Below are 20,127 nucleotides of genomic sequence, written 5' to 3' on the forward strand. Positions count from 1 at the left end.
TTTTTAAAAATGCCGAATCGCGCAGTTTATATTTATTTTTTTCTGTTCCGGCATTCACCATCTAGATTTTTTTTTAAATATTTTAATAGTTTGGACTTTTCTGACGTGGCGTTATGTAATATGTTTATTATTTATATATTTTATATGTGAAATTGGGAAAAGGGGGCGATTTATACTTCATATTTTGGTGGGGGGGTTTTTTACTTTTTTTTTTTTACACTTTTTATTTAATAACTATTTCCCCCCTTAGGGGCTAGAACCTGGTATCTTTCATCCCTTGTCCTATTCAGCCTGATAGATCTCTATCAGGGTGAATAGGACTTCACACTGTCCCTGCTGCTCTGTGCCTTGTGCACAAAGCATCAGGGATGTTACCATGGCAACCAGGGCTTCTGTAGCGTCCTGGCTGCCATGGTAACCGATCAGAGCCCCAGGCTTACACAGCTGGGGCTCCGATCAGAAGCTGCCACTGCACCACCAATGAGGGGGAGGGGAGAGGACCCTGTGGCCACTGCCACCAATGATTTTAATACTGGGGGGTTGAGAGGGGCCGGCGCACTGTGCCACCAATGATTTTAATGGGATGGGGGGGTTGGGGGGGGCACACTGCACCACCAATGATAATTACCCCTTTATACAGAGGCGGGTACTGGCAGATCAGCGGCAGTTAACCCCTTAGGTGCCGCACCTGAGGGGTTAACTGCCGCTGATCGCAGCTCCCTGTCAGGGGCAGGGTGCCGGCAATGCGATTCTGCTGTCGGCACCCGCCTCCTGTATTATGTGTTAAAGACTGACTACTTTATATGGGACTCCAGACTTTCACTATCAGACCACACAGAGCGGCGCCCAGCGATGCCCCAGCACTCACAATTAGTCCTGGGTGCCGCTCCGTTCGCCTGCAGTGCCCCATTACTGTCTCCTCTCCTGCTCCACATGCTGATTACTATCGGAGCGATGGGAGGAGACATCAGTTTCACTAGTGGGCATTCCTTCTCCCTGGCTGTAGCGCTGTCCAATCGCAGCGCAGGGAGAAGGAACGCCCACTAGTGAAGCTGATGTCTCCTCCCCATCGCTCCGATAGTAATCAGCAGCATGTGGAGCAGGAGAGGAGACAGTAATGGGGCACTGCGGGCGAACGGAGCGGCGCCCAGGACTAATGGCGAGTGCTGGGACATCGCTGGGCGCCGCTCTGTGTGGGAAATGGGAATAGTCCCATCATTGGTGGCGCAGTGGGCCCGCCCCTCTCTTTCCATTGGTGGCAGCGGCAGCAGCAAAGGGGGGAGAGAGGACAGCATCCTTCTCCCCGTGCTGCTGAGAGAACATGAGCGCGCCGACAGCAGCGCGCTCATGTTTAGAGATACTAGACTGCGCTAAAGCGCAGCCCAGTATCGAAAAAAACTGAAATCCCAATATCGTATCGATACCGGGACAAAAGTATCGATTGGGTATCGAAATTTCGATACCCGCAACAACCCTAGATGTGAATGGCACAGAAGGAAGCAGATGTGTAAGGCAGGCTCCGGTAATGGCGGCAGTGAGCACACCCAAGGGGTGAGGTACGGCTGAGGGGTGTGCCCCTCTTCAGCCTGGGGGACATGCAGTCCTCCTCTTGTCACGACAAAACCACATGAGCGCCAGTCGAGCGGAACATTGGGGTTTCCTCACAGAGATAGAACGAATCCTCAAAAAAGACCTTGGCTGATTAAATCAAAACCTAACTTTTACTAACAATTATTAAAAGAAAAAGCCCACAAAGTGCTCAAATCAACGGTGGAAAAAAATAAATAAATTAGAATTCGGGTAGAAAATAACCGGTAATAAATGGACTGGTCTCACAGCTTCTTTGGTGTTACATTCAGAGGAGTTTCTGCCAAAAAAAAACGTAAGTTACTCTATGTGCATTCCGTTTCAGTTCCGCAAAAAAATGAAAAAAAAAATAAAAAATATAGAACATGTCCTATTATTATCCGCATTACGGAAAAGGATAGGACTGTTCTATCAGGGGCCGGCTGTTCTGTTCCACAAAATACGGAATGCACACAGACATGTGTATTTTTTGCTGATCCGTTTTTTGCAGACAGCAAAATACTTAGTCGTGTGGATAAGGCCTTATTTTATCCGCAATGGGAGCGCAACCAAAACAGAATGGAATGCATTTTGGTGCACTCCGTTTCGTTCGGTTTTGTCCCTATTGACAATAAATTGGACAAAACTGAAGCGTTTTCTTCAGCTATTGAGATCCTATGACGATCTCAATAGCAGAATTGAAAACGCAGATGTGCAAGTAGCCTTAGGGCACTCTCACACGTGGGGCAGAGGATTCCGACAGGCAATTCCGTCCGGACACAAACGCTTGGCAATTTTCAGACTAATCAAGATCCGTCTGACAAATGCATTGAAGTACCGGATCCGTCTCATCTGGAAAAACGGATCCGGTATTTTTTTTTCCACAAAATTAAAGGTCTACGCATGCACGGACTGGAAGAACGGATCCGGCACTAATATATTCCAATGGAAATAAACGCCGTCCGGCAAGTGTTCAGGATTTTTGGCCGGAGAGAAAACGGCGGTATTTTCTCTGGCAAAAAAACGTAAGAGAGACTGAACTGATGCATCCTGAACAGACTGCTCTCCATTCAGAATGCATTAGGGTCAGTTTTTCCGGTATTGAACCCCTGTGACGGAACTCAATAACAGAGGAGAAACCCTCTAGTGTGTACGTAGCCTTATGGAGAGAGGCGGATGTGAAGCGCTCCCTGTGAACGCAGCCTTATGGAGAGAGGCGGATGTGAACGCAGCCCGGGCCCCCCTCCTCCTCCTCCTCACGTCCTCGTCTCCATTGTGCGACACCCGAGCACAGACACAATAACAGCCGCTCTCACTCACCACAGCCCGCGCTGACCACGCCCCGAGCACTGGATTCGGCCGCTAGAATACTCAGCCCGACTGTGATTGGACAGCAAGCCATAGGCTTGTGAGCAGCAGCCAATCAGCGGCCAGCTCTCCTCAGCAAGGCGGCCGATGCCCTAGAAGAGGACGTCTGTGCTCGGTGATTGGTCGCCTGAGATCGGTTTGCTTCGAGAACAGAGCGCATGCGCAATTTGCAGAAAGCGAAAGACGACGGAGAAAGGAGCTCCGAGTAATTACATTAGACTTGAGAAAACCGAGGAACACAGAGGCCGCTGGACGGGATCCGCACGCGGGTCAGGCCGGTGACTCGGCTCCACACTCGCTTGCGGTGTCTGGGGCCTGGCGGCGAAAGAAAAAAACCCGGCGAATCTGGATATCGAGCGTCAGGCTTATAGCCGCCTACAGGTCAGTCCCCGCTCCTCTGCCGAGCTCACCACATCACAGAACACGGGGAGGGAGCCCGGGGAGCCCTAGAGAAGTGATTCGGGCCTCAGCCAATAGGAGAGCTGGGCACGTTTCCCTGTTCTGACTTCCGGTCCTCGGCTCTTTACCAATCAGAACGTAGGAATATGTTTGTGTCCCGCCTCCCTCTGCCGTCACTTCCGTAATTCGCTGTCAATCACAGCTGTACTAGACTCGGGAGTGGCTGGAGCCCTATCCTCATCCGCCAATCTCGTGAAACGCATGCTGGGAGTTGTAGTTTCAGAAAAATAGGAATTTGTTGACGATCTTAATAAATCCATAAATACAGTTTTCGGTCGATCCTTGTGTTTGTGCACGTCTCCTATTAAACAGTGGGAATACGTGAGGCTCTGGGGCCATAACATGAGCTCCACACCTGTAATCTGTGTTCTCGCCATTTCCTGTGCAGGAGAATACAGTCTATTGCCCCCTGTTATCAGCCATTTCAGGGGAGAGGATGACTGTAGGACAGGAGAATACAGTCTATTGCCCCCTGTTATCAGCCATTTCAGGGGAGAGGATGACTGTAGGACAGGAGAATACAGTCTATTGCCCCCTGTTATCAGCCATTTCAGGGGAGAGGATGACTGTAGGACAGGAGAATACAGTCTATTGCCCCCTGTTATCAGCCATTTCAGGGGAGAGGATGACTGTAGGACAGGAGAATACAGTCTATTGCCACCTGTTATCAGCCATTTCAGGGGAGAGGATGATTGTAGGACAGGAGAATACAGTCTATTGTTACCTGTTATCAGCCATTTCAGGGGAGAGGATGACTGTAGGACAGGAGAATACAGTCTATTGCCACCTGTTATCAGCCATTTCAGGGGAGAGGATGAGTGTAGGACAGGAGAATACAGTCTATTGCCACCTGTTATCAGCCATTTCAGGGGAGAGGATGACTGTAGGACAGGAGAATACAGTCTATTGCCACCTGTTATCAGCCATTTCAGGGGAGAGGATGAGTGTAGGACAGGAGAATACAGTCTATTGCCCCCTGTTATCAGCCATTTCAGGGGAGAGGATGAGTGTAGGACAGGAGAATACAGTCTATTGCCCCCTGTTATCAGCCATTTCAGGGCAGAGGGTGACTGTCACATAGCTCTAGTGCTAAGAGACTTCCAAGTTGTGACATCTGCTGCATCTTGCATTGCTGGCACTTTGAAAGCTTGCACTGGCTCCCAGGGTATTGCTTAATGAGATCTGTCAACAGCAACTTACTGACAGTTTTCTATTAGCAATTTGTTCATAACTCTCAGAAATAATAGTAATTGAACGTTTTTTGTGTGTGTGGCAGCTTGACAGCCGAGGTTGCGTTGCTCCACATGATACTGCGGTTGCGTATACAGTGTAATATGTGATGCCCTCCATTACCTCCCCTATTACGGGACAAGCAGACCACTAATCCCTTGTCTTTGCTCTAGCCCTAGGACGCCGAAGAGCCCAGTGAGCAACGTCATCAGGATGGCGGGGGAAAACGACAACCCAAACTCCAGCTGTAGGATCATGACATTCTATCCTACGCCAGAGGAGTTCCGTGACTTTAGGCGGTACATTGCGTATATTGAATCCCAAGGGGCCCACCGTGCAGGCCTGGCCAAGGTAAATGCCTGTTTTTGTTTTTTATCGGATAAGTTTTTATTGGTTTATGAAAATAAACAATGACCTGTTACAAATGTTTTGCATCAAATGCTTTGTTCAGTACAATGCAAAGATATTTGTACAATGCAAAACAGCCAACATACAAAGTTCTTTGTATACAGACCCCAACAGCTATTGATTCCAACTATAATATACGGTTGCAAATTATATGACTCCAATATCCCAAGTAAGCACAGTCTGGGATCCTATATATTTTGTTAACTATACCCGTCCAATATCCTTGTAAGGCATCGCAACTCCACATCATATGGAACAAACCAGCCCCTTCCTCCCTGCAGCTCAGACAAAAGCAGTCAGACCTATATCCCACCTTCCATAAAAATATTAGGGTTTTATATACCCTATGTGTCATAAAAAGTTTGGATAGTCTAGCTGCTTCCCTAAGGGACAGAGTAGGAGTTAGTGCAAGTATGTCCTCCCATTGGGTGCTCGTGATGGGGGCTACATCCTTCTCCCATTGGGTGCCCGTGATGGGGCCTACATCTTAGAAACTTCTTGGCAGTCAGGAGGCCGGGCGGGCGCTCGTAGCATAGCTCACTATGTCATGCGCCTGCTCCGCCCACTTTATGAATGAAGCAGGCACCAGGCCCCGCTGCCATTACAGAAACGGTTGCCAGCCCCTCCTCCCTCTTGGCCTATTCACCGGACAGTCGTAGCATTCGCCCCATAAGACGCACTACTGCTATTTTCCCACTTTTGCGAAAAATACGGTACTTCGCTACTGTAAGAATAAAGGCCAATGCACGCAGTGCGTCACGTTGCCGCAAAACAAACACGTTAAGTGACCATGAAGAAGCATGCTTTTCATATGCTTCACTATATGGCACGCAACGCACAGTTAAGGAGCGGCAATACTTATACTTTCCATTGTGTTGTGATCCGCTGTTACAGGGAACGCAACGCCCATGGTTAACCTAGCCTCTTATTGATAACTGATTAAGTAAATATGTTTTTTGCAGGGCTAGACCCTTGTATAAGTGAAGGGAATGGATGGTCAATAGCTCAAGACTGAAGCTGTAAACCATTTGAAAAACTGCTGTCATTCAGCTAAGGCTATAAAAACTTGTAAACTCAGATTGTTAGCTTAAACTTGGGATTCTACTAGGGAAATCAGGTTTTACAATAAATGCCCCTTCCTGGATCCTCCCACTGCCCTATCTTCAGCAGAAGAGCAGCACACAAAGGAGAAGGCAGCAGCTTCCTGGCCAGTAGTTCTATGGTAATATTTGCATATTAAATACGTCGGAGTTGGACCTTTTATCTACCGACTCCACAGCCCTGCATAAAACCACATTGATCCTCGTGAATAATGTGGGATATAATAGTCAAAAGCCTATTAGCTAGTACCTTAGCCAACACTTTAATATCCACCATTTAAAAGCGAAATGGGCCTATAGGTATCTACCATGGTGGGGTCCTTGCCCGGTTTGGGAAGTATCACCACCACTGCCTCTCTCGCAGAGCTCGGTAGAATACCTGCCCTGTAGGATTCATTAAACACATTTAGGAGATGCTGGAGTGAAAATCTCAGTTTTTTTTTAAAATAAAATCCCCGGCAAACAGTCTCCACCAGGCGCTTTCTCATTAGGAAGGGGTTGTACTGCCAGTTCCAATTCCTCCAGCTGAATATCCCCCTGTGCTCATCGGAATATTATGTAGATATTGTTCCCTTTCTCCTCTGTTAATCTTCAGCCTGGACCTATAGACTTCTTCATAGTGAGCATGGAAAACGCTCATTATATCTTCCTCACCCGATACCTGAGCACCCAGCGCATTTGTAATAACTGCCACAGAAGATGGGCCTGTCTGAGTCTTTATAATAGTGGCGAATAGATGGCCTGTGCTTTCCTTCCATATAATAGTGTTGGGTTGTAAAGAATTGCTTGTCCCCTGCTAATTACATGTTCTTTCAGTAGATCTTGTGCTTCTGTCCAGTATGAAGCATTGTCTAGTGTAGGGTTAGCAACGTATTTGGCCTCTGTAGTCTGGACTCTATTCAGAAGTTCTGCCGTGAGGGCCCTGCTTCTAGTTTGTGTGAACTAATCCGTTTAATGTCTGTGATGGTTCTCATTTATCCAGGTCATGGTATATATCTGTAAAGAATAAATCAAGGCAACTGGACGTACTGTAGATTTCTTGAAAACGTTTCACTCGTTCTTCCAACGAGCTTTCTCTTGTACAATCACTCAGAATTGAGAAAGCTCGTTGGAAGAACGAGGGAAACGTTTTCAAGAAATCTACAGTACGTCCAGTTGCCTTGATTTATTCTTTACAGATATAATCCGTTTAATATATAGCCCTCTAGTGTACGCTTTCATAGTGTCCCAAACAATTGAATGGCTAGCTGAGCCCTCATTGGTGGCAAAAAAAATATTTCAAGGCAGCTGATATTATCTACTAACTGGATCCAGAAAGGGTTCAACCGCCACGTCTGTCTTGGACTTAATATACCATTCCCTAAATCCAACATTAGCAATACAGGAGAATGGTCAGGGATACTGCGGGGTAAGTATTTAATATCCCGGACCCGATCCATCATTACCGAAGACCCTACAACTAGATCAGTTCTAGAAAGAGTCATGCGAGGGAGAATAACAGGAGTATTGGTTCACTCCGGGATTTCGGGTCCTCCATAAATCATACAGGTCCACTTCTAAAAGCACCCTGGCTAACGATGTAAGAGAAGGGCCAGAAGCCCCACCATCAGATTGAAATGTATCTAGGGATCTGTCTAAGAACATATAAAAGTCGCAAACTATCAGTATCGGCGTGTCTGGAAATTTGGAGGTAAAAGACAATACTTTAAGAACCTCACAGGAATATGGGGGAGGTATATAAATGGCCACCAGCAACATTTGAAAGTGGAATACAGAGCAATCAATACATATGAATCGACCCTAGTCATCCACGTAGACTTCCCTAGAAATGAAGGGGAGAGTTTTATGTACCAACACTCTTGCCCCTCTTGATTGCGTGGAATGGAACTTCTGCGCCACCCAAGACTTGTGAACGAGATGTGTTCTCTGAGGTAAGATGTGTTTCCGAGGGGCACAAAATTGCAGATTTCATCTCTAACTTCTATTTTAGGTGGTTCCTCCTAAGGGGTGGAAACCTCGGGTCTGCTACGATGACCTTGATGACCTGGTGATTCCAGCGCCCATTCAGCAAGTGGTCACTGGACAGTCCGGACTCTTCACTCAATACAACATCCAGAAGAAGCCGATGACTGTCAAGGAATTCAGGAGGATTGCAAACAGCGACAAGTACGTGAGATCATTGTCATCTCTGCGACATCATCCGGAATCACTGTGTACATACACATCACATTACTTATCTTGTATTATACTCCAGAGCTGCACTCACTATTCTGCTGGTGCAGTCACTGTGTACATACATTACTGATCCCGAGTTACATCCTGTATTATACTTCAGAGCTGCACTCACTATTCTGCTGGTGCAGTCACTGTGTACATACATTACATATCCTGTACTGATCCCTCTGTCTCTGCAGGTTCTGCACTCCCCGTTATGCTGACTTCGAAGATCTGGAGCGCAAATATTGGAAGAACTTGACCTTTAATGCCCCCATTTATGGGGCAGATGTGAATGGGTCCCTGTATGACAAGGTAAGGGCCCATACTGCTGAGAATAAAGGGATTTTTGCACATCTGCAGCACGGACCCCTCACTATGACACTGTTAACACAGGTGTCCTCTGTTATGGGGGTGCAGATGGGATGGAGAGGTTCAGGTGAGTGGAGGAGACTCTAATATTGATTCTGTGCCCCCAGCACGTGGAGGAGTGGAATATCGCCCACCTGAACACCATACTGGATGTGGTGGAGAGAGAGGGCGGCATCACCATAGAAGGCGTCAACACTCCCTATTTGTATTTCGGCATGTGGAAAACCTCATTTGCTTGGCACACGGAGGACATGGACCTGTACAGCATCAATTACCTGCACTTCGGGGAGCCCAAGTCATGGTGAGTGTCGTGGCCACCTTGTGTGTCACACTGCTATCCTGCCCAGGTGTGTATGTATGGCAGCTGCGTATATGCATTTATATATCCTCTCTTCCCAGGTACACCATTCCACCAGAACATGGCAAACGCCTGGAGCGGCTCGCCAAAGGTAAGTCCACGAAGAATTCTCTGGTTTGACATCTGGTAATCTGTTGTAAAGTTAAAGTCTCACATTAAATCCAGCACCTGAGGCTCTGGTACCACTGGGGTCCACCAGTTGACTCTCGCACAGTTGTGTGCTAGTAAAGCACTCTTTGGAGCTCTGAAGGCCTCCCACCGCCTATTCCATATGTATGTGGCAGCTGTCATGGAGGGCAAGTTCTCTGATCAGCAGCCATGGACCTGGTCTCAGTATTTTATTGTCCCCCTCTTCATGTGGTGCAGGTTTCTTCCCTGGCAGTGCTCAGAGCTGCGAAGCCTTCCTCCGCCACAAGATGACCGTCATCTCTCCCTTCATCCTCAAGAAGTACGGCATCCCCTTCAATAAGGTGAGATGTTTCCCAGTGCTGTATGTGATATCTGGAGGAGATGCCCTCAGCATTTGTGTTCTTCGTCCTCTTAATTTCCATAATTTTTCTTCAGATCACACAGGAAGCCGGAGAGTTCATGATCACCTTCCCTTATGGTTACCATGCTGGCTTTAACCATGGATTCAACTGTGCCGAGTCAACAAATTTTGCCACTTTGAGGTGGATTGAGTATGGAAAGCAGGCTGTTCTGGTATGTGTCTAAAACTATACAAAATTCTCCTGAAAATGAGGCGGCAACATGGCCAGCGCTGCTCTTGTGCTGTTCTATAGACTTTCATTATCTGCTTCTTGTTTGCAGTGTTCCTGCAGGAAGGACATGGTGAAAATCTCCATGGACGTCTTTGTTCACAAGTTCCAACCTGAGCGATATAAACTGTGGCAGGCTGGAAAGGACGTCACTGTCATCGACCACTCGCTGCCCACGCCAGAAGCGGCTGAGTTTACTGATGATCAACAAGCCGATGCAGATCAAAAGAAAAGGTCAGTCGCGATAAGGCCCCGACCTTCTCCTCCAAGACAGTTAGTGAGGGGCCCGACTGATGATCCGGTGAGGCTTGAACCTACAGTGGATGTCCTTCAGGCTAACGCATTTCACCAATAGTAATCCATTTCTCATACTAATTTACCCCCATATATTTATGGCCGAGATCCCCCTTCTGACGGGTGATTGTAGATTTGCCATGCTCTGTCCATGTCTGTCATGTGATTGCGCTACTAGAAATCACCAGTGGTCAGCACTGTCTTGTGTCTTCGTTTTAGTCACTCACTTGCCCTCTTCTCCTCAGCGTCATCAAACAACGCATAGGAACCAAGCGCCACCGGGTGTGTCTGGAGGTCCCAAAGGAGCTGAACCAGAGCGGAGAATTTAAGGATGAACTCTGTCCTGACCGGTGTGACCTAGAGACCCCCTGTGCGGAAGGGCCCAAAGTGGAAGACTGCCTGGAAGAGGAGACTGAAGCAGGTACTGCCCGGTGCTGCTGGCCCTGTAATGAAACGTGTGATACAATGGTAGAAATGTGGTGACGGTGCTTGAGGAAAAGGCATGTGCTTTCCACTGGATGCAGATATATTACGTGGTCCATTTTAGAAAGACGATTTAATTATGTAGCCTTACTCCTTTTAATCGTCTACTTATACACTGGTTCTGCCTAAATGAACCCATCTGTCCATAGACTATAATGTCCAAACGGCACCCCCAACCCAAATCATTAATGCATCACTTAAAGGGGTATTCTCATCTTAATGATCACTGTTAAATCTGTTAATGTTAATTGATCATTTTTCTAAATACATTTTATTACCTAATTCCCACCCTTTTTTAGAAAATAAGTCCCCTCTTACCTGATGTTGTCTTTGGTCTCCCCTGGTTACGGCCACCTCTCCTGTCGAATCCCACCGGGCCGCGCTTGCGCAGAAGACTGAAGATTCTCTCCTGGCCGGGCAAAGTCCTGAACACGCACCCCGCCGCTCATACGCCATGATGACTTCTTCCTGGTCAGTATAGTACAGAGCCGCGCACGCCGGCTCTGTACTATACAGGCCAGGAATAAGTCACCATGGCGCGTGTGTTCAGGACATTGCCCGGCCGGGAGAGAACAGTGGACTTCTTGAGTCCATACGTGCAGATTAAGCAGAGCTGCAAATTAAAAAAATAAATAAATAATGGGCTCTTACCCCTTGATTAGTCTACATATCTATAGATCTTCTTTTCTACCATTTATGGGAATTTCTGTGTCTCTCGGTTCCAGGGTCCTCTGGACAGCACTTTGAAACCTTAAAAAATGTTGAAAGTTATGCCACCTCAGGAACAACCACTCCTATCTCTAACCCCGGGAGCCCCTCCACCAGCGCTGAGAACTTTTCATCCTCCCAAGACAGCTCGGATTCATCGGATACAGACTCTGAGGATCCACATGGATCTTGCCACAAGAAGTCTCGCAGTATACACAGCTATGCCCAAGGGCAGAACAAAGCCACCATGTGGAAGAAGACCAGTGCTATGGGCAGCTTCACAGAGCATGAGCTGAAAGAGGTACGTGGCAGGAGGGACGTGGGGAAGGGGGCGCTGACTGTACAGCAAGTGGGAGGATTAGATTCTGCATTCAGTGTTTTAGATGGAAGTGAATGCTATTTTATGATGCAGGTGGCAGAGAATCATATGGACTCTCTTCAGGAGAGTTTCAATTCCAAGAGTCGCCGGCAGCCCCTCTCCAAGCTCCCCCGTTACCACCCCTTGGTGATGAAGGATAGCGGCAGTGAGGACGGTATGTGTCTAGTTCCTTTAGCCATTCCAATGGATGCAATGATATATTCCGGCTGCTTCACTTTCTCCCTTTTTTCTTTCTGTAGATCAGCCAGACCAGATGCTTATGGATGAAGAATTTGAAGAGACTGAGGCGTGGGCCAAACCCCTCACTCAGCTCTGGAAGAACAAACCACCAAATTTCCAGGTGGAAAGAGAATACAATCTAGCCATGTCTCAGGTGTCTCCGCACTGCTCCATCTGCATGCTCTTCCGGACTTACTATCAGGTGGGTGAATACCAGAGTGCGATGGGCAGACTAAGAGGTCAATGCAAATTATTTGCTTTACTCTCCATGCACCTATTATTTTATCCTGTCTTATACTCCACTCACATCCAGAGCTGCATTCAGAATGTTGGTATTGTGCTAAAGGATTTATTTTCCTCTCTGCTGGGTCAGCATTTATACAAATTCTGTTCTGCTGTACAGGAGGTGTATTGTGACGCCAGGCGATGGACCGTAGTCCATTTCAGATAATAAACTGCTTGTGCCTATAAGCACAGGGCTGTCTGATCCCATGAGGCCTCCAGCAGAATTGTGAATGCAGATGTCATGTATCAGGAGATCTGTAAAATGTTCTCAGCCTCGTATGTAATCTATAAAGCCGGCGCTCAGTAAACTGTTGGATCATGCAGATAACTTCGTGGAAGTCTTAGTTTTGACATTTTTCCCCTCTGTTCCACCAGTCTGACCGTGCAGAAACGAACAGGACTGAGAACCCCGTTGGATTCCACCTGAAGACCAAGCCACTTATCCCAGAGATGTGCTTTACAATCACTGGCAGCAATTCTGAGATCAACCTGTCTGCTCCATTCCTGGAGGATGATGGGACCAGCCTGCTCATAACCTGTAGAAACTGCCACGTGTGCGTCCATGCCAGTAAGTGCCGCTCCTCTCCCCATGTAGCCTAATGACTCCTTAATTGGTGCAGGTGCCGATCAGCAGCCAAATCTAGAGAGGTTTATGTTTAGTTTTAGTGAGAGAATCGTAACCTATTCAGAAATGTCCCTTATATGGACCAAGGTTGTCTGGACAACTACTCCTAACATATGCGAGCAGACTATCAAATAAGTATCGCATCCCTAAAATTAGGATATTGCACTTTGACTATGTCCTAATGTTTCCATGTGGCTGAAGAAGACTGGATATGGGTTTAATGGCAGGTCTGAAGGGTAGTCCGCCATAGACGGCTTCTTTTATGTAGGGGTGGAGGGAGGCTCACTTGACCTTGACTTTTTGGACCGGGTGGACAGCCACTGTAAAGAATGTCCTTACCTCCGGAGAATCCATCATAGCCAGTCTTTATAAATTGGTTGCCTCTCTTCCTTATTGAGGAATAACCCTCATTGTGTTTTTTCTACCAGGTTGCTATGGAGTGCCTAAAGATAAAGCGGTAGAAGGCTGGGTCTGCTCCAGATGTGAAGAAAACGCCATGTCGGAGGTGAAGCCCCGCGCCCTTTATGTTTGTCTGGGATACTGAGGATTTCCATTGTTTCATCTTACTGTCTTCTCTTTAGGATTGCTGCCTCTGTTCTCTACGTGGTGGAGCCTTACAGAAGGCCAATGATAACCGGTAGGTTTTCATCACCTCTGCATGGGTCGCAGCTGGGAATGTGCAGAAAGCGTGTTTGCGCCTCATTAGGTCTATTCTGTGTACTTGCAGAACATTCGTGCATTGTCCTTTCATTGTGAATATTAATGATATCTGTCACTAGGTGGGTGCATGTGATGTGTGCCGTGGCAGTGGCTGAAGCCAAATTTGTGAACGTTGCAGAGAGGCGTCCTGTAGACATCAGCAAAATCCCCTTGATGAGATTCAGACTGGTACGTTTCCATCAGGACATTTTACACTTTCTGTTGTAACTAGAACTAAAACAAAAACTCCCCATTTTGTGCATACAGCTCCTATGCCGAGCTATGTACCTCTATGGTAACAGACGACAGACAAACCTTTTGTAGTCGGATCCTGCATTCTGCTCTGACCTGCAGGGAGTTGAACAGGACTGCAGGATCAGATTACACAGGATTTGCATACAAATTGTTTATGCAAAATTGACAATTAAAATAAAGGGGTTACTGCTGTTTCAGGGGACTGCTGTGCTCCTCTGGTGAGCGATGCGGGCTCCCAGCTGCTTTCCAAACGCAGCGCCCGTACATGGCTGATGTGCTTGAGGCTGAGCTGCGCCTAGGCCATGTGACTGATGAACCCCCGCCGTTCCTGGTGCTCTGTACAACACCCAGGATCTTGATGGCCTATCAATATAGGTCATCAATGTAAATTCTCCGATAACCCCTTTAATTGGATCCATTAGAGCAATAAAAAAATTATTGTAAAACTGAGCCCTGATCTTCTGTGACCTGCGCTTGGTCTTTCTAGAAATGTGCTTTCTGTAAGAAGAGGAGAAAGAGGGTGGCCGGGTGCTGTGTCCAGTGCTCTCACGGTCGATGTCCCACCTCATTCCACGCCACCTGTGCCCAAGCTGCTGGAGTAATGATGCAGCCGGATGATTGGCCGTTTGTGGTGTATATAACCTGCTCCAGACACAAGCCATCCCAAAATGAGGTAAGACATGGGCGTCATGGCTGTGTCAGTGCGTTGGACTGTTCTGGTGATGTTGGGCTCATGGGTGTGTGACTTCCATGTAATTATAGGGCAGTGATTCGCGCCAAGACATTGTAGTGGGGCAGCGCGTGATCGGCAAACACAAGAACGGCCGCTACTACCAATGTGAGGTCATCAACCTGACAAAGGAGACTTTTTATGAGGTCAACTTTGACGACGGCTCCTTCAGTGACAATCTGTATCCAGAGGACATTGTGGTGAGAAATGCGTGGGAATCCCCTTTCTATTGATTCTCTCCCTGAAGAGGTCTCCTGACTTTTCTCATATATTTAGCACGGCTTCATCATTTCCTTTTAATCCCTGACAGAGCCGTGATTGTCTTAATCTGGGCCCACCCCCCGCAGGGGAGGTCGTGCAGGTGCGCTGGACAGATGGACTTGTCTATGGTGCTAAGTTTGTTGCATCGCACACAATTCAGATGTATCAGGTGAGCGCAGAGCAGCAGCACAGAAACCATCCTTTTTTTTTTTTCTCTCTTTTTCCTCCATGATGCTGAATTTAGATATTCTGTATTAAAAAAAATATTGGTGTATTTCTGGTTGAATAGATCATTTTAAGTACGATTTACAGTTTAGACTTCTTTTTTTTTTTTTTTCTTTTTTTTTTTAGATTGAATTTGAAGATGGATCTCATGTACCTGCAAAAAGGGATGACGTGTATACGCTCGACGAAGAGTTACCAAAGAAAGTAAAGACTCGTCTGGTGAGTGCATGGGGGATACACCCTTCATTACAGTTCTGGAATGTATTGTATTACACTGTCAGTGTTATCCAATACATTCCAGAACTGTAAGTGTTACATAGCAGCATAAAGCAATATAATGCTATGCGACCCCGGCAGTGCTGGGAGGTCAGGACGGGAGCAGGAGCGTGACACTTGCTTGTCTGCAAGGGGCCCTTAGATTGACAGACCAGAAATTGATTTTATTCTAACATTTCTAAACTTCCTAAGAAAGTTAAATGAATTATACAATATTATTTTTTTTTAAATATATATTTTTTTTAAGCTGGAGTCAGTACTTTATTTTAGTCCCTGCTTGTTCAATGTCTGAATGCTCAGGGTGTAGTTTGTACCAGATTTTTTTTTATATTTTTTAGCATGTTGGTAGAATAATTTGCCTCCCTTTTTACCTCTGGACTCATCCCTAATAATATATATTTTATCTTGCCCGGCAGTCGGTGGCATCAGACATGCGCTTTACAGAAATCTTTGCAGAAAAGGAAGTGAAGCAGGAGGTGAAACGACAGAGAGTCATCAACTCCAAGTATCGGGAGGACTACATTGAGCCGGCTCTGTACCATGCCATCATGGAGTGAAGCTTCACGCCTCTGCTGCCCCCCTCTGCCATACTGGAATCGGGGCAGCACAACACTCTGGCCAATCGTCTTCTTCACTTTGGACCTTGTCTTCTTTACTGTGACATTTTTCACTTTGGAATAAGGTTTATCTTCGGATCATGTCTTCTTCATGCTTTGCAAGGGATAAGGAATGAATGAACTCCTGGGTTCCCCCAGATCTCCCTGTGTCTCCTGGAGCTGTCGGCGGGGCTCGTCAGGCCCTGCCCCCAGAAACAGTGTTACCTGTAGTCTCTATTCTTAGAGATGTCACCCCCTCTTCATCCCTGCACCCGCTTCTTTTTCCTTTGGAGCCTAAACATAGTAACATTAAATATGAATGCTCTGACTGGCTTCAGCGTCTCCTGTCACATGGTGTCCCTCTTCCTGATTGTTCCTTTGTTGCTTTGTTTTTGATACGCTTTTGCATTAGGAAGTTGGACTTGTTTTTTATATTTAAAGCAGGAGACTATGGATTAAATAAACTGCATTAATGCTTCGTGCAAGGAGTTGGCGCTGTCTGAGGAGACGCAATGGTCACAGAAGGGTTAAACGTCTGCCTACCTCTCATCTCGCAGCTAAATGTCTGTTCTGAAATAATCAAAACCTTTGTGTCAGTAGTGAACCTGGGCCCTGTGTACCGGAAACGAACACCCCATCACAAAAGCCCCTGCACCTCCTGTGGGGCCACCTCACACCCATCCAGGCTGGCTTGGGGCTCCCCCCAGACAGCCCATGGGGGAAGGGAAGGCATCGGAGGGTTGTGATTTAATTATGTAATACAAGAGGGGGGCAAATAAAGGAAAAGGGGGGGTTGCCCATATTTATTTTTCCCATGAAGCCACCCCCTTTGCTCTTTGTCCACCTTTAAATCTGGAAATCAGTCTCTGCTTTCCTCGGCGAACTTCAGGCTGTGACCGCTAATTTAAAATAAAGCTTATTTATGAACACCCGTCCTGTTAGAATAGCTCGCGCCTCCCTGGGATTCAGACGTCGGCGCCCGTTTTCTAGTGGATACCCCCTTAGTGACCGATTTTGTACCGCCTCGCCCCGGAGAGAGGTGGAAGCTCTGGAATGGCTCCCTCCTCGCTATAGGACTGAAATCAGTTGCTCCCCTCACGTCTTCTGCGCCATTGAACCCTGGGAGAAAAAAAAAAAAATTTTTCTTTTTAAACTAAAACTTAAATTATAAAACAAAGTAGAGCATTAATTTTAGCAATAAACTTGTGTGGCGTGCAGCGATATCGTCTGGATATTATTTGACTATATGTGATATTTAAATAAAAAAATTAAAATAAAAAACATTACTCAGACATGACAATCTCCTTGCTTAAATTGCTTGGTGCGTGTATGGACGAGTGCAGGTGCTGTCATACTATAAAAGAACACCAGGTGGCGCCGTACTATATAAGTGACTGAACACCAGGTGGCGCAATACTATGTAAGTGACTGACCACCAGGTGGCGCCATACTATGTAAGTGACTGACTACCAGGTGGAGCCATACTATGTAAGTGACTGACTACCAGGTGGAGCCATACTATGTAAGTAACTGACTACCAGGTGGAGCCATACTATGTAAGTAACTGATCACCAGGTGGCACTGTGCTATGTTAGTAAAGATCAGAACTCTTCTCTGGATGCACTGAAATGGCAGACTTTTTTTTAAATGATCTATTCAATGAATATGATCTTTAAGTGACTACTATACTTTGTGTGTCATGGGCTGCGTGGCGGGAGCAGGAGATCTGGGAAGATGATTGCTGCCTGTTGGACAGTTGTATTAAATACTGTAGCTCCACTTCTCGCAGCAGGGCACCCTGGACATACCCAGCACGACTAGATACACGTATAAAAGTAAATGTGCACGTGACAACCGCCATCCTCATCGGCAGAATTGCTGCAGGTAATTTGAGGTTTCAGATGTAGGGCGTCACTCTGAGTGCCCAGTAAGGCCCTGGCAATAGTGAAGGGAGCGGACAATGACTCCTCTCTTTCCGCTGATGGGACTGGAGAGACTTGGCACGTCTACAGGTCGCTGCACAGAGACGGCTTATGTTATGTCAAGTCCTGAATGCTATTCCACCCCCAGCATCATGATCGATGGCTACTAGGCAAGAAGTGCGGAGAGGTCTACTACATCTGTTGCAACCAAGTTTGCCGTTTAGCCCTCACCCTGACCACTAACCCATCTGCTGTAACAATAGCCCTCACACATAATCAGAAATCCTGCAGCTTGGGATTTTACCTAGTTTTACCATGGAGATAAGTGAAGCCACTTTCATTATTCCGTCTGTTCAGTTCATCTGTCCATTCATTTAACTTTACAATAGCGCAAAAGAGGGAACTGAACTCATTCATTCATAACCAATAACTGATCAGCCAGTTTTTACTTCACACATACTTGCTACCTTGTGTTTGTCAATCAGATAAAATCCCAATAAATTGCATTGTTTGTGGTTCTAATGTGGAAAAGTTTAAGGGGTATGAATACTTTTTCAAGACACTGTACATGACAGAAAACAACACAAGTGCGATAAGCATGGACTTAGTAACAGACTGGTACAGAGGACCCGGTCTCCAAGCTTACAATCTACTTTCCTAATACACTCATATAACGAGGTTGGTACCTTAGGATTGCACTTCGGATACCTTAGTTACACTGCAGGGACGATCCAGAGGGGATTCAGGGAGGTTTCTCCATCTATCTGGACATAAAGGTAAGGCCAAGTCAAGAAGGCAAACCACGGAAAGTCACCCAACCCAACTTGATCAACTCCAGAATAATATAGTAGTTATATTCTTATACATAGGAGCGGTATTATAGTAGTTATATTCTTGTACATAGGAGCGGTATTATAGTAGTTATATTCTTAACCAATTCTCTTTTTATTGGTCATATCATGTGCAAACAGAAATGTACTGATACAAGATCCTTTTTACATCAATACACATACAGGGAGCTTCAAAAACGGCAGAAGTAAGATACATCTTTTCAGGCACTTACAGCAAGCTGCACATGGCAAAGATGAACAAAAACACCCTCAAAGAGTGTAACACATTGGACATAAGTTAAAGTAAATAAAAATGAAAAGGACTGGAAGACAGACAAAAGGGAAGAGGGGGAAGGGGGGGGGGGGGAGAGGGATGGAATGCTCTATCCGGCAGGATGTTTAAAGTTTTCCCAGGGGCTCCATGTTTTCAGAAATTTAGCACGGGTATGTGACTCCCAATGAGCCAGTTCCTCAAACCTGTACAACTGATCTATTTTTCCTATCCACCTCATAACAGTAGGAGGCTCGGTTTGTCGCCATAGAAGTGGGATTAAGAGCTTGGCTGCTGTAATAAGTATAGTAGGTAAGTCTGACTTAGCTGGGGTGATCGACGCGTTTGGGCACCAGAGTAAAATCAACTTGTGGTCCAAGACAATGGAGGTAGAGCAGATCTTGTTCAATTCATTTTCTATCTGCCTCCAATAGGGGCGAATAATAGGGCAACTCCACCATATGTGCGAGAGAGAGCCGATGCCCGCTCCACACCTCCAGCAGACCTCAGGAATCTCCGGATTAAGTTTATGAAGGAACTCAGGTGTTTTATACCAGCGAGTTAGCAATTTATACGAGTTCTCCTGAATTTTGATGCAACGGCTAAAGCCGTGTGAGTGGGTCAGTACAAAGGCTTTCTCTGGGTCAGACAGTGTGAGAGATAATTCTTTTTCCCAGGAGCCTATAAAGTGGGGTTCAGAGCACGCAGAAGATAGTAATTCTTTATACATCACTGAGAAGGGTCTGCCGGAGGGTCGAGCGGCCCTCAGCCTCTGTTCCAACCAGGTGGGAGAAGCAAGGTGAGAGGTCTGCAACTTCAAAAGTTTAATGTCTCTCTTAAAGCTAAGGAGATGTAAAAATGCTATCGATTTAACCCTAGGCAATCCAAGAATCCCCTCCCAATCCAGCCCTCCCCCTGTGGACACCACCTCCTGAAAAGTATGATTTCTGAGCAAAGCCCATACTCCCGTAGCATTCGATACCTTAGGATTGATAAAGGACTGCAGGAGATGTAGCGGAAGGTCGAGACTAGGGAAGTTAAGCGTCTTGGAGCCATATAGCATAGACCAGGTGAGAAGTACCCCTCTCCACAATAATGGCAATTTAGAAGCTGTAGGGGGACATGAACGAACACCCCACAGTATTAACCTTTCACGGTCTGTAAGTAAAGCTCGTTCCAAACGCGAACAAATACTTCCAGAGCGGTCTGAAAGAAGGTCCAAGCCTCTGCACATAA

The 20,127-nt window shown here is 46.5% G+C and overlaps 1 protein-coding gene and 1 long non-coding RNA gene across 2 annotated transcripts in view; one reads left to right on the forward strand and one right to left on the reverse strand.

Moving 5' to 3' along the window:
* Positions 1-2,926, reverse strand: part of LOC122943138 — a 48,867-nt gene extending 45,941 nt beyond the window's left edge. The window contains exon 1 of the long non-coding RNA XR_006390831.1: positions 2,887-2,926. This is a non-coding gene — a long non-coding RNA (uncharacterized LOC122943138). The remainder of the gene's footprint in view (positions 1-2,886) is intronic.
* Positions 2,927-3,062: 136 nt separating this feature from the next.
* KDM4A (lysine demethylase 4A) lies at positions 3,063-17,160 on the forward strand. The gene is made up of 22 exons (XM_044301111.1): positions 3,063-3,315; positions 4,797-4,974; positions 8,122-8,297; positions 8,546-8,660; positions 8,825-9,018; positions 9,117-9,166; positions 9,442-9,545; positions 9,640-9,777; positions 9,886-10,067; positions 10,373-10,548; positions 11,336-11,619; positions 11,731-11,851; positions 11,937-12,118; positions 12,577-12,769; positions 13,255-13,331; positions 13,408-13,463; positions 13,606-13,714; positions 14,268-14,453; positions 14,543-14,710; positions 14,821-14,940; positions 15,123-15,215; positions 15,689-17,160. The coding sequence occupies exons 2-22, from the start codon at positions 4,837-4,839 to the stop codon at positions 15,827-15,829; spliced, it is 3,003 nt and encodes a 1,000-aa protein (XP_044157046.1). The 5' UTR covers positions 3,063-3,315; positions 4,797-4,836; the 3' UTR covers positions 15,830-17,160.
* The last annotated feature ends 2,967 nt before the right edge of the window (positions 17,161-20,127 follow it).

This window comes from Bufo gargarizans, chromosome 7 (genome assembly GCF_014858855.1).
Source record: "Bufo gargarizans isolate SCDJY-AF-19 chromosome 7, ASM1485885v1, whole genome shotgun sequence".
Lineage (NCBI taxonomy): Eukaryota > Metazoa > Chordata > Amphibia > Anura > Bufonidae > Bufo > Bufo gargarizans.

Bases quoted from the DNA above. Each gene is read 5' to 3' on its own strand.
- KDM4A (XM_044301111.1), top strand. From the start codon at position 4,837: ATGGCGGGGGAAAACGACAACCCAAACTCCAGCTGTAGGATCATGACA. The intron at 14,454-14,542 runs GTAAGACATGGG...ATGTAATTATAG, and splicing joins ACAAGCCATCCCAAAATGAG to GGCAGTGATTCGCGCCAAGA. The intron at 14,711-14,820 runs GTGAGAAATGCG...AATCCCTGACAG, and splicing joins TGTATCCAGAGGACATTGTG to AGCCGTGATTGTCTTAATCT.